Source organism: Carcharhinus amblyrhynchos, chromosome 6 (genome assembly GCF_965287045.1).
Source record: "Carcharhinus amblyrhynchos chromosome 6, sCarAmb.v2.hapA, whole genome shotgun sequence".
NCBI classification, from domain to species: domain Eukaryota; kingdom Metazoa; phylum Chordata; class Chondrichthyes; order Carcharhiniformes; family Carcharhinidae; genus Carcharhinus; species Carcharhinus amblyrhynchos.
In genome coordinates this window covers 52,204,181-52,225,140 of record NC_137329.1, presented here as the reverse complement: position 1 = coordinate 52,225,140, position 20,960 = coordinate 52,204,181, and the positions used below count along the sequence as shown (strand labels likewise).

Sequence of the window (20,960 nt, the reverse complement as noted above, 5' to 3'; positions counted from 1 at the left end):
TGTTTTGTCAAAAGAGTATTTTTTATAACCATCTTTGAATTACTAAGTACCCATGCTCTCATTTCAGTAAAATACATTTTCACATTAAATGCCAGCTGATTGGGATTTTGAAAAGTCTTGTTATGTAATCTGCATTATTTCCTGTGGTGTTTAAATAATAATTTGCTGCAATTTGAATCACACAAGTATCACTGTAGTTCTGATGACATAATCCGATATCACCACAGCCTAAACTTTTTCCTCATATTTAAAATACTTAATAACCAATGTATAGTTCACCAAGTTTGTGACCTGTCCTAATGTTTCCTTCTTTGACTGAATGTTAATTATCTGTCTGATTGTACCCTTGTGAAGTGCCTTGAAATGGTTTGCTATTTTAAAGATGCTATATAAATGCCAGTTGTTTTAATCATACAGACCAGTTGCTGTTTGAATCAGAGGATGCAACTTCAAGTACAATTTTGTCTGGTTTTGCCTGTTCAGTCAAATTTTGCTCAGTCTACTAATCCATATTTTGATAAATTAGTTATCAACTTCACTAAATTAAATGTTCAGCCTCTGCATGGGATTGAAGAAAATCAGGTGGACTGGACCTATATTCGGAATGGGATTTTCCAGACATGCCCCATCTTGAGACTGGAAATTCCCACCCAAGGTCAATGGACCTTTAAATGATCCATCAAATTTTCCATTCCGCCCAGGACAATTCCCATGCCAGGCAGGACTGGAAAATTCACCCCTTGGAAGGTTACTCAGCACAAACTGTTCCCATCCTCACACCCTGCACAACCATTTGTGTGCAGGCCCTTCTTCCCTACTCCTGATCCCCAAGCCAAAGAAATTCCACAGAAACCATGAATAAGCAGGTTGCCTCAACACTTTGACCTGCATCATCAACCTCTTGCACACATCACTCCCAGCACAGTTATACAGAGATACCTGGATGGAGCAATGCAGTCTGCAAAGTGAACAGTGGCTTTACTAAACACATATAAATGACAATACCAGAATCTATTTATCATTAAAAGCCGCACTAGTCATTTTACTTCCTAGTAGCCCTATGCACTCAAAAAACATTAAGGTATTTAGCTTGTTTGAAATGATGGAGGTGCCAAAGCTCCACTTTCATGAGCTACAGCAGTCCAAACCTTCAAAACTTTCATTCATTCCCACCTTGTCACGTCCATGTGGCTCTTTGACCTCCTTATAGACAAAAGAAGTTTGAAATTTCCACATGCTGACAATGCCAGAGTCATGTGTTCCAGTGAACACATAATCTGGGCTGATACTCAGTGCAGTACTGAAGAAATGCGTCACTGTTGGAAGAGCCATCTTTTAAACGAGACATTACATTGAGGCTAGCCTGCCCTCTCAGTGGATGCAAAAGAACCCTCGTAAACTTAAATGTTTGAAGTCTTTGTCTAATATCTACAGACTATGAAATGCTGGATAATCTTTATTCTTTCTTTTACTCCTTTACTAATGGCAAATCTGACAGATACCATGGGAGAACAGATGGATTTTCGACAGCTTCGTTTAATTAAGCAGACATATTTTCAATGCACAAATAAAGCCAAGGGAATAACACTTTACCTTGCCACATGCATCAGAGGTTCCATTATGTTGTATCCTGATTTGGCACTGCATTCATAGAATACTGCATTGTATTCCTAATTTAAAAATACAATTTTATTATTTTTTATATAGATAGGTTTAATTCCGATTTCCGCTTCCAAAAAGGAACAACTGTGTTCCTTGCAAATGCACTAGTATGCATGGGCCAGAAGGCCTGTTTCTGTGCTGTACCTCTTGTTTAATTCAGGTGAAAGATTAGATCAAAATTCCAATAAACTATTAAATAAACTGTTTATGCTTCAAGTGGTTCAAGGATATATTTCAAATGCAATCATTTCCACCATGAGATTTATTTATAATGTTTCACTAAGTCAAGTCACATTGTGTTAAGAATATCATTCAGGAATACCCAACACCACTGTCTCAACAACAAGGGATGAGGAATAAATATGGCCTTACCAGCATCATCACATCAGAGAACAAATAATTTTTAAAAAATAATAGGATTAGTGATAGGATTGTATAGGCCTTGGTTGAATTCAAATACAAGTTCCTTGTAGTTCTCATCACTAAGTCAGCATCTTTATCACTGATACTGCATTGATCCTATAAGGGCAGAAACAGGCTATTTGGCCCAACTAGTCTCTGCCAGTGTTAATGTTCCATATGTGCCTCCTCCATTTATTTAACTCTATCGACATAACCTGTCTATTTCCCCCTGAGTGTACCTCTCTAACTTCTTAAAGGCATTCACTTCAATATTCTTCATCTCAACCATTCTGTATGGTACCAATTTCTGGGTAAAGCAATTTACAAAGAACAAAAACAGCCCGGGAAATAGGCCCTTCGGCCCAACAAGCCCGTACCACCATTTTAACATTACCAGTCCCCCCCTCCACCCATGACCCTTACCTATTGTTTATGGCATTCCACATTGAGGGAAACTAATTTAGGGACAATTTATTACCTCCAATCAGCCTAATAGCACATCTTTGGGGTGTGGGAGGAAACCGGAGCACCCAGAGAAAACCCACGCAAGCACAGGGAGAATGCGCAAACTCCCACAGACACAGGCCCAAATCCATGAGTCTGCACAGCAAACAGTGATAGTCACTGAGCTGTCGTGTCACCCAGCATCTGGTCCAGTTTAAGCACACACTAACGACATGAAGCACTAGGCTACTCTCGACATCCAAGAGCAGCCCTAGTACGACCCATCGCGTGTGTGCCCCTCGTTGGACAACAAGGCGGACCGACTTTCTCCTGAATTCCTTGGTTTTTTTTTAAATAGTCACAAAGGATTCTGTGTACAATGAGTTTCTCTGATTGGGGTATGTCAATCACAGCAAATTCATTCAACAGAAACATCCACAAATATGTATTTAGTTCACTGCTGGTGACTTTTGTTTTTTAAAAAGAGTGTATAAACAGCACAATAAGTGGTTCTTACATGCTCATTAATCTTGGCAGAATGGGAGCATTGATGATAGTAAGAAGTCTCACAGGTTAAAGTCAACAGACTTATTTGGCAGCACAAGCTTTTGGAGTCTCAGGCTTCTGAGGAGGCTCCTGAAGGAACCTGAGACTCCAAAAGCTTGTGCTGCCAAATAAGTCTGTTGGACTTCAGCTTGGTGTTGTGAGACTTCTGACTGTGCTTACTCCAGTCCAACGCCATAGCATAGATGATCCCAGAGAAGGCTGCAAAATTCCACAGCTAATTCACATTCTACACCCCCAAAAAAGCAACACAGAAAAAATGGATTACAGATTCACCAGTCAACTGGAACCAGTATCAATAATACTGTTATGACACAGAGGTTAGTCTCTCAGGGAATCAAGGGAGTGGGCAGGAAAGTGGGATTGAAGCCCAAAATCAGCCATGATCATATTGAATGACAGAGCTGGCTCTCCTTTACCTTGCATCGTAATCTGATAAAAATATTTAGGAAGGTGTTAACTGTTCTTAATTAAGGCTTAGAGGGTCATTAACATTAAGGCCTGACACTCACTTTAAGTGAGTAATTAACAAGATAATTTATTTAAATACAGGAACTTTAACTAAACAAGTAACATATTAATTAAAGTACCATTTGACTGAAATGCTATTCGAATAATACAAAGAATATTCATTACCAAAACAGTGATAATGGAATTTTAGTTAATCTCAAAGAAATTATACAACCAGGCTTGATGTTTTTCGAAAATTTTGGAGTTCTTCGGTAGTTATCCACTCTCTGTAAGCGCTGTCTGATTTAGTTACAGAGCAAGTTAACTTAAGACCTATCTGAAGATGGCAGAGTTAAGAACTAACTGCTCCAGTTGATCTAATTGCATTTAACTGCTTCAGGTGTTCTGGCCCTACTTCTGGTTGAACTCCTGGCTCAACCTCCGGTGGAACTGAACTCAAGGCAGTCGGGTTCCTTTTCATAATCATAATGACCTATCAACATTCCTATATTTGGATTGACCTGAGGTTGACAACAACAACAAATTCAAATCTGATAGGTTCCCTTTAGCTGAGTGTCTTCTTTAAACTCATCGGCTAACAAAAATGCAAAAACCCACAGAGCCCGTTACCAAGGCAACCCTGATGCTTGGTCCTTTTGAAACAAATGTTGCAACCTGGAGTCAGTGTGTACTCTGCATTTTATCACAGATCTCAAAAACAGCTTTTAAAGGACCATGCAATGTTTTTGTTCCCTCTACCATTTTTTACAATTCTTTTATATCTTCACAAACTCAGCTTCACAACAGTACCAATCAATGTAATTGACTGTCCCACAATTTTTAATTGCAAAATAGTCCAAAATATAGTTGCAGATTTGAAGTCAACACTCTGCTTACCTCTGCTAATCTTTCACCTTCTGCTTGTGACACCTGTCGTGGTTCATAGTCCAGAGCATCTATCTTGTTGCCAAGTAAACAAATGGCTGCCCTCTCATCCATTCCTTCCTGATTAACCAGAATAGTAAGAAACTCCATTTATTTTGGGTGGAAGCAACAGGATGTTATATTCATTTCCACTCCAGAAACCTTGATTTAGTTTAATCCAAAATGGGAATAAAGCAGATAAGTAAACAAAGAAAAAATGAGAAGAGTTGAGTGAAGTCTCATAATACCACAGTATAGTGCTCATTTCTCAGCTGATAGGGCACAGTTTCAGCAGGGACGATTCTGCAGCCCCGCTCGCGCAAGTGCAAATGCCATTATGGCCAGAAAATCTCATGAGAGAGGCCTTAATGTAATTTGCACTGGGACGAACTCATTTTGAGATTTGAGCCCGAGTGATCTTGGACATGGCTGGGCAGAATCCTGGCACCCAGGCAGTGCCAACCTGACTGCTAAATGCCAGAGGGCAGTCCCAGGTTGGCACTAAGGGACAGGGCAGATTCTGTAGGGGGGCCTATAGGCAAGCCCATAGTGGGTGTTTGCACACATAGTACAGGGTGGGCTGGATGCTGGAAATGTGGGGGATGTCCCATTGATGATAGCAATTAAGAGCTATTTGATTCCACAAGGGGTCTGGAAGGGAGGCATGAATGGTTGGCAGAGGCCTTAAAGGTTAATATGAGACCGGGGTACTTTTTATAAATGGCACCCTGATCTCTGAGCAGCAAAATTCTCTAGCATCTTTAGACCCTGCCCCTTCCACTCATGGCCCAAATCAGCCTCCCCCCACGCCCCCAAATCACACTCCAGAAAATGAGAGATGGATTGTGATCAGAATCGTTCTGACCAATGCAGCAGGAAGCACCCCGCATCCCACCAGAAATGCCGCTTAGGGCGTGATTTCCAGGCCGTGCTCGCCCCAAGACTGGAAATTTCCACCCGAGATCAACGGACCTTTGCATGGTCCTATCCCATCCACTACAATTCCTGCGACGGGTGAGATGGGAAAATTTCGTCCTTAGTCATGTTTTTTTGAGGAGAATTGCACCCAACATTCCCTATCAGTAATTTATTCATTCGTCCTTAGTCATTTTTTTTTAGGAGAATGCACCCAATATTTCCTGTCAGTCAGATCTATATCTGGAGGATCTCCATGTTAGGATGGCAACACAGGTAGCTTGAACACAAGAAATAGGAGCAGTGAAGCACATGGCCTGTGAGCCTGCTCTGTCATTCAATACAATCATGGCTGATTTTGGGCTTTAATCTCACTTTCCTGTTCACTCCCTTGATTCCCTGAGAGGCCAGAAGTTATCCCAACTTTAAACGTAATAACCTTTGGAGGATTCACAACCCTTTGGGTTAGAGAATTCCAAAGATTTGAGTGAAAACTCTTTTCCTCATCCCAGTCCTCAGGCATCACATAGAATCATAGAATCCGTATAGTGTAGAAGGAGGACATATGTCCATCGAGCCAGCAATCCAATCCAGGCCCAACTCCTGCAACCCCACACATTTACTTTGCAACACCACACATTTACCCCTGCTAATCCCCCAACACCAGGGTCAATTCAGCATGGCCAATCAACCGAACCCGCACATCTTTGGACTGTGGGAGGAATCTCGAGCACCCGTAGGAAACCCACGCAGACATGAGGTGTAAATTCCACACAGACAGTGACCTGAGGCCAGAATTGAACCTTGGTCCTTGGCACTAGAAGGAAGAGGTACTAACCACTGTGCTACCCATTTGGCAGTGGTGGTGGCAACAGGAGAAGAAAAATGGTTATCATAGAAACCCATCATAGAGTGCAGAAGGAGGCCATTCAGCCCATCGAGTCTGCACCGACAACAATCCCACCTAGGACCTATTCCCATAACCTCACACATTTACCCTGCTAACCTCCATAACCCCACACATTTACCCTGCTAACCTCTTTAACCTATGCATCCTAGGACACTATGGGACAATGGCCATTGCACCTAACCGCACAACTTTGGACTGTGGGAGGAAACCCACGCAGAGAGAACGTGCAAACTCCACACAGGCAGCGACCCAAACCAGGAGTTAAACTCAGGTCCCAGGAGCTATGAGGCAATCGTGATAACCGCTGTGCCACCATGTCGTCATTACCATTTTCTACAAAAACCATTAAGCAAAATGGTTGCGGATGCTCAGCCCTTGATTATTGTATTCTAAGAAGCCTGCCCCTTGACTTACAGCTGAGATTCAAAACTCACAACAGAGGATGGACCATTGAGTTCAGAGGCTAATGAGGTGGAAGATGAAGACCAGGGGAACACTAACACAGTTCTGAGAAGAAGGGGAAGGGGATAAGAGAAGTGTAGGAAATATGGTGGACAGAGTGGAGGGGCCTGTCAATAGTCACAAAATTTTCAAAATGGATAATTATACTGATAAGCCCATCTCGACCACACATCTAATGCACCAAATGTTCTGCACCAGAATGATTTTAAAAATAGCAGTTCCATGCAAAAGCAAATAGCTGCTTTCTTCCTGCAGCCACTCTCGTAGAATCCCGAGAGTGGAGGAGGAGGCCATTCAAGTCTGCAATGAGAAGAATCCCACCCAGGCCCTATTCCCGTAATCCCACATATCCACCCTGATAGTGTCAAGGGGCTAAGGGGCAATTTAGCATGGCCAATCAACATAAACTGCACATCTATGGGAGGAAACCGGAGCACCTGGAGGAAACCCACACAGACATGGGGAGAATGCGCTAACTCCACACAGACGGTGACCCAAGGGTGAAATTGAATCTGGATCCGTGGCACCGTGAGGCAGCAGTGCTAACCGCTACACCACAGTGCTGTCCAAAAAAACACTTCTTCACAAAGCATTTCCTCAGTGTTAGAAGCACACTGCCTGCATATTCACAAGTTCTTTACTCTCCTACCTGGACACTGGTCATCCAATTCCTAACAGCAGTGAACGAGGCCTCAGACGTGACATCGTACACCACCAGCACACCATCAGCTTTGCGAAAATACTGCTTGGTTATGCTGCGAAACCTGGAAGTAACAAATCACAACATGTAATCACTGAACCAGAATCTGCCTCATAGTTTTCTTAGAAACATAGAGCAAGGAGACTGCTTTCCTTGTCACCAGGATGAATTTAATTATATTATATGTGAAATGTATAATTTCCAGTCAGTGAAGTTTTATATCAGGCTATTATACCTCATGAGATTACTGCCTTGCCTCTAAAACATCTTCTATATTTATGTCAGGAACTGGTAAGGTAGCTGAGAGTGGATGAGATAAATAACACTTGAATTTGTAAATTGGAACCTATTGGATTTTTCAGTCAAAGATTTAACACATTGGCTACAAATTTAAGATGTACAGCTGCATTTTAGAAATGCTAAAAGGACTTTGTAACTAGTTTTATTTTCACAATAAAGTTTTACTCGTGCACATTGCTCATTAACATTGTATAGTACGCACTAAAGTAGATCTTCAGTTTATAGAGATACAATGTGCGTAAAGTTGAAGTTTTCTTTTTGCTACGGCTCAGGTATGGATATTGGTCCGTTCACATTTTTTTCACGTGCAGTTAACACTACTACCAATTTTCCTCTTACCCACAATCCCCATGGCTTACCCAGGTGCCATCTTGAAAGGGCACTCAGTGTCACTGACCCATTATTGCTGAAAGAAGGTGGATGTCAGGAAAATGAAGACAGATCTCTAGGAGCACTCTGGCAGCTGGAGGATGGACCCCCTCCAGGAAACTGAGGCTGGTAGGTCTACCTGTAGATGTTCCCCCCAACCACTGATGTGATGTTCTAGGGTCCACCAAACTCTGGAGGAAACAGTTAAGTCCTGACCTGCACACCATGTTGTTCCAGATGTGTTTCACACTGGTGTGGGTTTTCTTGCATGGCACCATGGAGAATCAGGGTTGGGTGGTCAAGCCTTCATCTGCATCCTATTAGTGGGATGCAAATGAGGCTCATACCTCCCATCTCCAGCGGGTTTCTTAATCCACCATAGCAGGCACCAGTGGGAAATCATGTTGGAGATTCACATTGGGTGTAAAACAAATTTTTGGGCCTCCCACCAGATTCTCCCCGACCCACACCCTGTGGAACCCGTTGCTGGGACTGGGGTGGATTCCACCCGCAGCCACTTAAATCCCAAATTAAGAACAAAAAGAGTTTCCAATTTTTAACAAATAGGAAATGTAGACCTTAACAGGATACAATCATCAAGGATTTCTTCAGACCCTCATCAACTTCAGTTGATCTTTCTCTACACCCTAGCTATAACTGTAACACAACATTCTGCACTCTCCTTTCCTTCTCTATGAACAGTATGCTTTGTCTATACAGCGCGCAAGAAACAATACTTTTCACTGTATACTAATATATGTGACAATAATAATTCAAATCAAATCACCTCTTCCCCTTCAGTACAGTAACTTTGGCAGAAGTGTGTCAGACACTGTGGATATGCGTAAATGACATTTGAGGCAAACAGAAGACTTGAAGCAATTTCTGGTAAAGACCTTAACCACTGCGAATTTCCCACATTGTGCATAATAAGCAACACAAGGCTGCATCCAAACTGCACACTATAGCAATTAATATATTAAAATGGTGTCAGTTACAGTGCAGACAGATTTAAAGAAATACATTTTTTACACTGATGTCCATTGGAAACAACATACCCAAGTATACCTTATAACATACGCCTCCAATGACTGAGATAAACTTTTGACCTGCTACTTTATCAACAAGGATTCTCTCTCCAACTCCCAAAAATACAGCAAGATAGGGATTTAAATCTGCTTTTTTTTAAAATCAGTCAGCTTCGATCCTAAAGCTAGTCGTGCTCGAATATTTTCCCTTTCAGTGAATAGTTAGTCAGGGTGAGAGAGTTGGGTGTTAGGTACCTTTCTTGCCCTGCCGTGTCCCACAGCTGTAATGCCACACGGGTTTTGTCTACAACCAGACTCTTCACTTGGAAATCAATGCCTAAAAATAGAAAGAAAAAACATTGAAAAGAATGGCACAGAAGAAATTTTAGCACACTGTTCATTAGAGAGAAATAATATTGTCCAGTCACTTCAATACATTTATTCCTCAGCCAGGGCCTAATATGGGTGCCTCTGGGGTGGGGAGTTCTGCCTCCACTCTGCACTGGGGGGGGGGGGGGGCGTTGTTGAGGCTGGCCAGACATGTTCAGGGGGGAGGTCAATGATGAGGGATCACAGGGCTGGCCAGCAACCGAGAGGCTAGTCGTGCAGGGCTACTGCACATGCACCAATCTCAGTGCTGACAGATCGGCACATGCACAGTTCTCTACAGTGAAAATAGGCTTCACCACTGAATTTTCATGAGGTGCCCAATAGTGCACTCTGCAGTGTACAGAGTGTGGGAGGTTCAATTTGAAAATCCCACCTGAAAGAAACAGCAGGATTTACTCCAGTTTTCACACAAATTTGACACTTAAGATTTTTTTGAGGAGAACTATGTCTCCAGCTCTTTCACCAAGCAAGACCACAAGCCATTTTATGACCTTCACTCTGGATTAATCCAGTAAACACTTTTTGAATTGTAATTATGTTAAGTCTGTGTGGGTTGCCAGCCTCTGGATGGAAACCAGAGATTTTCCTAACTAAATTACATTCAAAATTGAATTTCTAAAATTAAAAAGCTATGCCTCTAAATCCTATGAGCTATGATAGTAGACATACCTACAATTGAGGGGTAAGTATTGGCCAAGACACTGAGAAAATTACCCTTACTCTTCTTCAGTATAGTGTCATAGGATCTGTTCTGTCCGTGTGAGAAGGAGGATGGGAGATTGATTTAAGGTCTCATCAAAAGGCGGCTTTTGATGCTACAGCACTCCTTCGGTACTGCACTGGAGAGTCAGCCTAGGTTTTGTGCCCAGGTTTCTGGGGTAGAATTTAAATCCAAAACTGCCTGCATCAAAGTTAAAAGTACTACCAGCGCCACAGATGTCACCCCTTTAATTTATGCATCTATCATGGGTAATTTTTATTTTTAAAAGCTCTGAAATGAATCTTCACAATGTTGCTGTAGGTGAATTCACTGCCAAGACACACAGAACAAAAAGCTCTCGAGTTTGCACAAATCAGTTACTTGTTCGTGGTCAGAGAAAGACCTGGTTACTGTGGCTGCAGCAAGAACAATATTGACAAAACAGCTAGGGCCTGAAGTGTTACCATTGGATATGTGTTTATAAATGCTCCACAAATTAATCAAAAATTTCTCTCTATAATCTAATTGGACGACCTCTAACAAAACACATATGAGGAAGAATTTTACACACATGTATTAAGCACTTGTGCAGCATACTTCGGTGGCTGAATATTTAGCCAGAAAGGGCATCTCTCTGAAGCATTTGCTAAGGATAGAATGAGACTTAAGCATGACACAAGTAAGATAGTCCATCATAAGAACATAAGAAATAGGAGCAGGAGTAGGCCATCTAGCCCTTCGAGCCTGCCCCGCCATTCAATAAGATCATGGCTGATATGAAGTGGATCAGTTTGATTTTCCTGCTTTCTCCCCATAATTCCCTTGTCTATCAGAAACCTATCTACCCGTGACTTAAATACATTCAGCGAGGTAGCCTCCACCACTTCAACGGGCAGAGAATTCCAGCGATTCACCACCCTTTGAGTGAAGAAGTTCCTCCTCAACTCTGATCTAAACTGCGCCCCCCCCCTTATCTTAAGACTGTGCCCTCTAGTCCTGCTATCCTTTCTAAGCAGGAAGAATCTCTCTACCTCTACCCTATCGATCCCCTTCGTTATCTTATATGTCTCTATAAGATCCCCCCTCAGCCTTCTAAACTCCAACGAGTACAGACCCAGTCTATTCAGTCTCTCTTCATAGGCTATCCCCCTCATCTCCGGTATCAGCCTAGTGAACCTTCTCTGCACTCCCTCCAAGGCCAATATATCCTTGCGCAAGTGCGGCGACCAAAACTGCACACAGTACTCCAGCTGTGGCCTCACCAGTACCGTGTCCCTGCTTTTATATTCTATCCCCCTCGCTATAAAGGCCAACATTCCATTCGCCTTCTTGATCACCTGCTGCACCTGCAGACTGGGTTTTTGCGACTCATGCACAAGGACCCCCAGGTCCCTCTGCACTGTAGCATGCTGCAGCTTTTCACCCTTTAAATAATAATCCCTCCTACTATTATTTCTACCAAAGTGGATAACCATCGGCAAAGAAAGGCTTCCATTTATATATCGCCTTTCATGACTTCAGGACACCCAAAGCGCTTTAGAGCTAATTAAGTCCCTTTTGAATTAAGTTGAAAACACAGCAGCCAATTCACATAGCAAATATTAAAATAATAATATAATAATAATAATATGTTTTATTCAAAAACAGAAAATGCTAGAAAAACTCAGCAAGTCTGACAGCATCAGTGGAGAGAGAATAGAGCCAACATTTCGTGTCTGGATGACCTTCCATCCTGACGAAGGGTCATCCAGACTCAAAACGTTGGCTCTATTCTCTCTCCACAGATGCTGTCAGACTTGCTGAGTTTTTCCAGCATTTTCTGCTTTTGTTTCAGATTCCAGCATCCGCAGTGTTTTATTCATTGATTAGAGGTAAGCAATGGACAGGACCCATGGGATAACACTCCTGCTCTTCCTCAAATAGTGTTGTGGTATCCTTTGTGGCTTCTTGAGACAGCAGAGGAGGTTCCGGATTATTATCTTATCTGAAAGATGGCTCCTCTCAGCATTCCTTCAATTTTGAACTGAGGTGTTAGCATAGATTATGTGGGATCCAGGATCATGGCTGAAGAATGGTCACTTTGGTAGGACATATTAGCTATTGGAGTAATACCCCAGTACAGTTCAGACCCTTCACAATGGAAGAGTCAAAGAAAGTTATTTTCTATACATGAAGTTGTACAGTTAAAAATTCAATGTTTACCAATTGTGGCATTAATTTCTGTGAGGAATCGGTCGTAGCAGAATCGATGGATAAAGGAGCTCTTCCCAACTCCGGAGTTCCCAATAAACACCACTTTAAATATTCTATCAGGGGAAGATGCGAGTGCCTCAGACTCCTGGATAAAAAGAACAAAAGAAGAATCAGTTGACCTCCTTCATATCCCACCCATTCCCAGGTACAGCACACTACATAGTTCCATTTCTCACCCATTCCCAGTTATACATACTTCTTCTTTGTACCATATCCCACCCATTCCCTGGTACAGCACAATTCTTCATAATACCATATCCCATCCATTCCCAGGCACCACACACTTCTTTAGACCCATATCCTACCCATTCCCAGGGACAGCACACTTCTTCATAGCACCATATCCCACCCATTCCCAGGTAAGAATACTTCTTCACATTACATTTCCCACCCATTCCCAGATAAAGCACAATTCTTCATTGTTCCATATCCCACCTTTTATTATTCCCGGATATCCCACATCTTCTCATGGTCCCATTTATATATAAGCTTTGACAGCACCAAATTTTACTGCATCTCCACTCTTTATTAACTTTGCTGTCTTTACTACATCAATAAATTTAGAAGTTAAATGCTGCACTTGTCCAATATTGAATGAGTACAAGAATCAAAATTTATCACAGCAATCTGTTGTGAAAGTAATACTTTGAGCTTTATACAAAGAAAAAGCCCAAAGCAAACATAACAGAAAAGACAATAAATCAAAGAACTTTGTAAAAGGCATTATTTGCAATGCAATTGTTCCAAGTGGTGTCATTAAAAACATAATTAAAATATAATGCAACCATGTGAAAGGAAACAGATTGTGTTTTCTTATGAATTGATATATTGATGGGAAATTAATTTCAACTCAGATAAAAACCTCCTCTGGAATTTGACTTTAAGAAGAGAATAGTAAGGACCCAATAACTCATGCAATAGAGAATAAACTCAGAGCCAAAAGATAAGGGACAAGCTAACACTTGCCATTACCCATAGACTTTTTACTGGCTTTAGATTAAGAAGTTCCTCTGAGCTAAAGAGAATATCACCCTCTGAAAGCATCAGGAATCTATGTACCATTGGGATTGTTTGGCAGTATTTAAGACTTGTCACACTATTAAATGGGTGCATGCACTAGAATGATCAAACTCTAATTTTCAAGGCAGTTTAGCATGTGTGTATCAGACAAGTCCAGCAAATTGATACAATTCAATGTACCTTAATGATGAGGTTTTCAGCAAGATAGCATTATCATGCAGCCTCTAGAGGGACAGGGCAGCTAAGACAGCAGCTTCTTGATTGGTAAATTTAACTGTGCATATATGATCACGAGATGCAATATTGTCCAATTTACAGGTTTATGCTGGTGAAACCTATCAGCATCACTGTCATTTTGACCACAATTCAGCTCAAGCATTTTGCGTCAGTCACTCTATCTCACTTCACTTAGTTCTCTGCTGCACAGCCTGGAAGTTTAAATATTAGGAAAAAATCATTCAATATTGGAGGGGCATGGAGTGGAGGTGGGGGGTAGGGGAGAGGAGTGGACGCGGGTGCGGGAGGGGAGCGGAGGGGACACGAGGGGAGCGGAGGGAAGAGGAGGTGAGAAGGGAGGAAACAAGAGGATAGGAGGGCAAGTGAATGAAGTGGGAGAATGGAAACGAAAAGTGAGGTGGAGAGGGGTGGGGATCATTGGCAAGGTGAGTTGAGGTGAGACATGAATAGAGAGCTGAAGCGGCACAGTGACACTATGGTTAGCACTCAACGCCAGGGACCCAATTTCAGTTCTGGCCTTGGATGACTGTCGATATGGAATTTGCACACTCTGCATTGTCTGGGTGCTCTGGTTTCCTCCTACAGTCTAAAGATGTGCATGTTAGGTGGATTGGCTATGATAAATTCATGGGGTTACAGGGATAGAACAGGTAGCTGGGGCTAGTTAAGATGCTCTTTCGGAGAGTTGGTGCAGACTTCATGGGCTGAATGGCTTCCTTCCACAGTGTAGGGATTTTATAGGACAGCGGTGAGGTTTAAGGATGAATGGGCAGCAGTGGAAAGAAGAAAGAAATGGCGATGAATCAAGAACTGTGGGGATGAATGGATAGGAGAGGATAACAGAGGAGATGAATGGAGATAAGAGAAGTGGAGAAAAGAGGAACAAGATGAGGAGAGGTTTAGTGAACCTTCGCTGAACAGCTTCCAATGCATTTACATCTTTCTTTAAATAAGGGGACCAAAACTGTTTGATATTCTAGATGTGGCCTCACCAATGCCTTGTACAACTGAAGTATAACCTCCCTTCTACATTCCTTTTGTAGCTTCCTTGTGTCTTTACATCATACTATCCCACCTATTTTTATGTCATCAGTAAATTCACTAACCATCTCTTGAATCCTTTATCCAAATCTTTTAAATGAATGGTAAAAAGTTAAGGCCCCAGAACTGATTCCTGTAGCATACCACACATCATATTCTTCAACTACAGAAGGACCAATTTATGCCATGTCTTGATTTCCTGTTATCTATTCGATCTGCTGTCCATGCCATATGTTACCCCCATACCATGAGCTTTTATTTTTTGCAATAAACTTTGATGTGGCACCTTATCAAATGCCTCTGAAAGTCTAAATGCAGAACATCCATCCACCAGTTCCTCTTTATCTGCAACAGACATTACTCCCCTCCCCCACCGCATCCACTCCCAATAAGTTAGGTAAACATGGTTCGCTTTTCACAAAGCCATGTTGACTCTGCCTGATTATCCTGAATTCTTCACTGCCTTGCTATAACATCTTTGATAACAGCTTCTAACATTTTCCCTATGACAGATGTTAAGCTAACTGGCCTGCACTTTCTTGCTTTCTGTCCCTCTCTCTTTTTGAATAAAGAGTTACTTTCACTACTTTCCAATCTAATGGAACCTTTCCAAATCTCGGAAATTGTGGAAAATTAAAACTAACACATCAACTATCTCACTAGCTACTTCTTTCAAGATGAGGGAGAGATTGAATGTTGTGTCAATTAAGTGGACTGCTTTGCCTAAATGGTGTTGAGTTTTAAATGTTATTGGAGCTATACTCATCCATCCTAATCTGTGCCTTTTGGATAGTGGACAGGCTTTGAGGAGTCAGGAGGTGAGTTCCTGCAGAATCCCCAGAATTTCATTTGTTATTGTGGTATTTATATAACTGAGCCAGTTCAGTTTCTAGGTCAGTGGTAGCCCTCAGAACTTTGATATTGGGGGATTCAGGAGTGGAATTCTATTGAAAGTCAAGGGGAGATGTCTGTAGTGTAAACTTTACCTGCCATTTGTCAGATCAAAACTGAATGTTGTTCACATCTAGCTGCATGCGGATTAGGATGCTTCAGAACCTGTGAAGTTCCAAATGTTACCAAACATTGTGCAATCATCAGCGAAAGTCCCCACTTCTGACCTTATTATGGAAGGGAGGTCATTGACAAAGCAGCTGAAAACAGATAGGCCGTGGGCACTACCGTGAGGAACTCCTGCAGAGGTGTCCTGGGACTGAGATGATTGGCGTTCAACAACCACAATCATCTTGCTTTGTGCCAAGCATGACTCCAACTAGTGGAGAGTTTTCTTCCCGATTCCCATTGATTCCAGCTTTGCTAGGGCTTCCTGGTGCCACACTCAGTCAAATGTTGCCTTGATATCAACGATAGTCACTCTCTCCTCACCTCTCACGTTTAGCTCTTTTGTCCATATTTTGACCAATATTATAATGAATTTTGAAACTGGATGGTCCTGACAGAACCCAAACTTCAGTGAGCAGATTACTGCTGAGTAAGCAACGCTTGATGGTCCTATCAATGACACCATCCATCATTTTACAGATTTTTTGAGTTTGTGCTGATGGGGCAGTTGCTGGCTGGGTTGGATTTGTACTGTTTTTTGTGGACAGAATATACCTGGACACATTTTCCACTTTATCTGGTGGATGCCAGTTTTGTATTAGAAGAACTTGGTGGCGCAGGTGGTTCTGAAGCACAAGTCTTCACTACTCCAGTCAGGATGTTGTCATAGCTTTGCTGTATCCTACTCCTACATAGTCGATTCTTGATATCATGTGCAATGAGTTGAATTTGCTGAAGCTGGCATCAGTGATGGTAGGGACCTCAGTAGGAGGCGGAGTTGGACTAGCACATAGCATTTCTGGCTGAGAAGTGGAGAGAAGCGGAGGGGGGACAGAGAGAGGGAGCAGAGGAAGCCAGAGATGGGAGGTGATAGGGAGTGGTGAGCGGGAGCAGGGACAAGCAGAGGAGAGCAGAGATGAGTGTGGAGATTGGAGTGGAGAGGGTGGCAAGAAGAGGCCAAAGAAACAACATTGGAAGAAATCAAAACATTATTAGAGGCACATTTGTTAGACAGGGCATCTTTTCCAATCTCAATTACAGCAAGATAAAGAATGGAGCAATTAATTTAAATCATATGTTTATTCAATCCAAACTCTACATACCAAAAGAGATTGGAGCATTAAATGGTACAATTAGATACAGAACATAGAATCCTACAGTGCAGAAAGAGGCCCTTCGGCCCACAATCCCACCCAGGGCCTACTCCCATATCCCTACAGTATTCTATTTGCCAATCGGTAGTCAGACAAAGAACACGTCTCGGAAAGATTGAGGTGCATATCCATTGCTTACCAATATGTTGAGCTTCATGAGAATGGCAATGCTGATATATCTCCTAATTACAATGTAAAATACCAAAAAAATTCACTTAGCTGAAACCATGGACTCTGCAGAACAAATGCAAACTTTGAAAAATGACACATCCCTAATCTTACTGAATTGCTACTTCCCTTCTCTTGGCAAAAGAATCATTCTGATTTTTTTATATAAACTCTTGCTGAACGGTAGCACAAACTGAAGCAACCACTTACTTTGCGCACGGGTGGTGTTGGAACAGTAAACTTAGGAACAGTGGTCAACATGTAAAGTACAGCCGCCGCTACTCACCGCTGTGTCTATGCCAATAGGCTGGCCTCTGGGTGAAAGTGGAGCCTCATCCAATTCTTCATCTTCTTGTTCCGAGGCATGTGAAGGTAGTCCACCCACCCTGCAGCCTGCAGCCTCAGCTGGCAATCTTTGGCCTTCTGTTGATGTTGGACTGCGTGGCCCTCCGGCACCAGCTTTGTCTGTGCCCATCTCCTTGGATACATATTTACAGTTCTTCTTACTGGGCTCCAATGTCACTTCCTCTGCGGTGATGAGAGATTGATCTGCAGCAACGAGCTGTCTGCGCAAAAGTCCATTTGTCACAGATACAGAAATGAATATGACAAAATCAAAAACAACTCACAGTACGTTTGAGGTTCAGTTCCAACCAAATTCAGAAACATATTCTATGCAGGTAATTTAAAATTAAAGTCCATTCTAACACGTTTAATCAGAACGGTTATTTGCTAATGCCAGATATCTCCATTTCTGTTTTACAAATGATATGTCCAAGAATAAGGGTGAATTGACTATAGTAGTTTTTACAGAAGACTTCTGGAAGCATTTAGAAAGGGAATGGATGTGTGCTGCTGTAGCTTATTTAGATATAGGTACAGAAATTAGATATAGAATCCCTACAATGCAGAAGGAGGCCATTCAGCCCATCGAGTCTGCATCAACCACAATCTCACTTAGGCTCTTTCCCTTTAACTCCACATGTTTACCCCGCTAATCCTTCTAACCTCTGCATCCCCAGACACTAAGGGATAATTGGGCAGCACAGTGGCACAATGGTTAGCACCGCTGCTTCACAGCGCCAGGACCCAGGTTCAATTCCCAGCTTAGATTACTGTCTGTCTGTGGCGTTTGCACATTCTCCCCATCTCCGCATGGGTTTTGTCTGGATGTTCTGCTTTCCTCCCACACTCCAAAGATATGCGGGTTAGGTTGATTGGCCGTGCTGAATTGCCCCTTAGTGTCAGGGGGACTAGCTAGGGGAAGTGTACAGGGTTATGGTCTTAGGGCCTGGGTAGGATTGTGGTCAATGCAGACTCTATGGGCCGAATGGCCTCCTTCTGCACAGTAGGATTCAATAATAAGTAATTTAAAATTAAAGTCCATTCTAACGCATTTAATCTGACCAATTATTGGTTAATGCCAGATATGTCCATGTTTTACAAATGATATGTCCAATAATAAGGATGAGTTGACTATGATAGTTTTCACAGGAAGACTTGTGGAAAGCTGAAAGCATTTAGAAAGGGAATGGATGTGTGCTGTTGTAGCTCGTTTGATTAAAACAACAACAGTAATGGCACAATATGAAAATGCAGAGGAAGCAGGGGTTATACAGCCAGTGTGATTCAATTCTAGAGGAAACTTGTAGAGGATCTCAAATTATCTGCAGGTTCCTCACATAATGTGTTCATCTGAAATCACTTTTTAATATGTTAGCCAAGACGGGAGGACATTTATTTTAGGCAGATGAATAGACCTCACTGAAGTAACAAAGTGTAAAATTCCAGAGCCAAGGAGTTTTCCTTCAAACAGGCTACCTGCAAATTCTAACAGCTGAAAATGATATCGAAAAGATGTTGAAGTCTTAAAGTCATCCTTAGTCTACCTGATGTTTGATATTGTTGGTGTCATTGAACCATTTTAGAAATTAAGCTAGTCATTTGATTTTGACTTCAAATACTTGTGCATTTTAAGAGTAGAGTGGGGAAACAGTAACACATTTTGGGCTGTCTGGCTCAGGCCTCCCTCCCCTGGCTTGTGGGTGTCAAGTAGATGGGGAACGGGGATTGAATGCACATTTTCCAGTCCATCCAACTTCTTGTCGGGAGGGGCAAGTGCACTAAATATATGTATGTATATGTTTAAAAATATGCAAATAGCAAAGATACACTGTTGACACATTTAAATCTTGGCAACGTTTTGAACATCTGTTATTATGACAGTGAGGGAGGGCAAGACTAAAATCTTGCATTCAGAAGGTCTCCCAAACCTACATTCACAACTCTGTCTCCAGTTTTCAGTCAGACTTCCTGTGAGGGCCAGGAAGCCGTCAATTGACCTCTGAAAACGGGAGATCACTCAAGGTCAGGAGAATATCCTTGCACAAGGCCCGAGTTTGCAATGATGTGGCGATGCACCCAAATTCCAAGAGAGCCAAACATTTGAGCCACTGCATCTCAACTGGAATTATAGCTATCAACCTTCATTTTAGATTAATTTGAATTTCAGGCATTTTACCATCTTTTTCTCTTTTAGAGAAGTTAAAATTCAGAATCAGAAAGATAATCAACAAACAGCCATAAAAGTTTGAAGTTATAATATCAAATTTCAGAGCATTGATATTTCCAAAATTGAATTGCCTAAGAAAAAAACTCAGATATTTAATTTGAATTGACATTTATTGGCAGAGATTTAGCAGGGTGTGTTCACGACATTCATATGGTGTTGGGAGAGTATTCCAATAATGTAATGTTTGGGAATACCAAAGCTTAAACAGCATTGGCCAGGGTAAGCTTAGGAATGAATCCGTAATAAAGTTGCTTTTGTTACAAATGACACTTTTTCACCCCCCACCCCAACCCAACCACTCCCCCATAGTCCATGCAGGCAGGTCAGGTCCTAGGTTCAATCTTTAATCTACACCCAGCTAGCCAATGTCATCTTAAATGGTGGGTGAAACTACTTGGCTCTGTGTACCTAAAGCAAGTGTAAAACATCAAGGAAAATTGGGTATTATACCCATTTCATCAGGGTGCATGTGTAGAAATTAGGTTTGGCCACGTTGCCATGTTTGACCAATGTTCTGCAGTCCCTAGTTCTCTGCCTAGCAGAAGTACTAACATTTGTTATTGTAATAATGTAGTAACAAGGGAATTCTTTAGAATGAGATAAAGATCCCTGTTGTAACCTGTAAATCTCATGTCAAAGGGGAGCAGAACCAGGCACCAAGCAAAAAATCATTGGCTAGATTTTCTATTCATTTGTAGTCGAGATAGAAAATTCAGTCTCCAAACGTTAGCAACACGGTTTCATTAAAGGGAAGTCATGTCTGACAAATTTACTGGAGTTCTATGAGGATGTGTCTAGGGCAGTGGATAGAGGAGAGCCGGTGGATGTGGTCTTTCTAGATTTTCAGAAGGCATTTGACAAGGTACCTCACAAGAGGTTATTGCAGAAGGTCAGGGGACATGGAGTTGGGGGTAGGGTGTTAGCGTGGATAGAGGATTGGTTGTCAAATAGGAGGCAGAGAGTGGGGGTCAATGGGTGCTATTCGGATTGGCGGTTGGTGACTAGTGGGGTGCCCCAGGGGTCGGTGCTGGGGCCTCAGCTATTTACCATTTATATAGATGATCTGGAGGAGGGAACCGAGTGCAGGGTGTCGAAATTTGCTGATGACACCAAGATTGGGGGAAAGGCAAATTGTGCGGAGGGTGTGGAGAGTCTGCAGAAGGATCTAGATAGGCTGGGCGAATGGGCCAGGAAATGGCAAATGGAATTTAATGTTGGCAAGTGTGAGGTGGTCCA

General features: G+C 42.1%; 1 protein-coding gene across 2 annotated transcripts in view; it reads right to left on the bottom strand.

The window, feature by feature from the left end:
* Positions 1–20,960, bottom strand: part of LOC145343922 (EF-hand calcium-binding domain-containing protein 4B-like) — a 163,623-nt gene that overhangs the window by 3,085 nt on the left and 139,578 nt on the right. For both annotated transcript variants that reach the window (XM_080190456.1, XM_080190455.1), the window contains 6 exons: positions 17,439–17,718; positions 12,423–12,558; positions 9,386–9,467; positions 7,383–7,497; positions 4,420–4,527; positions 1,594–1,670 (listed from right to left, as the gene is read on the bottom strand). In XM_080190456.1, coding sequence (XP_080046582.1) covers positions 1,594–1,670; positions 4,420–4,527; positions 7,383–7,497; positions 9,386–9,467; positions 12,423–12,558; positions 17,439–17,718 — 798 coding nt within the window. The remainder of the gene's footprint in view (positions 1–1,593; positions 1,671–4,419; positions 4,528–7,382; positions 7,498–9,385; positions 9,468–12,422; positions 12,559–17,438; positions 17,719–20,960) is intronic.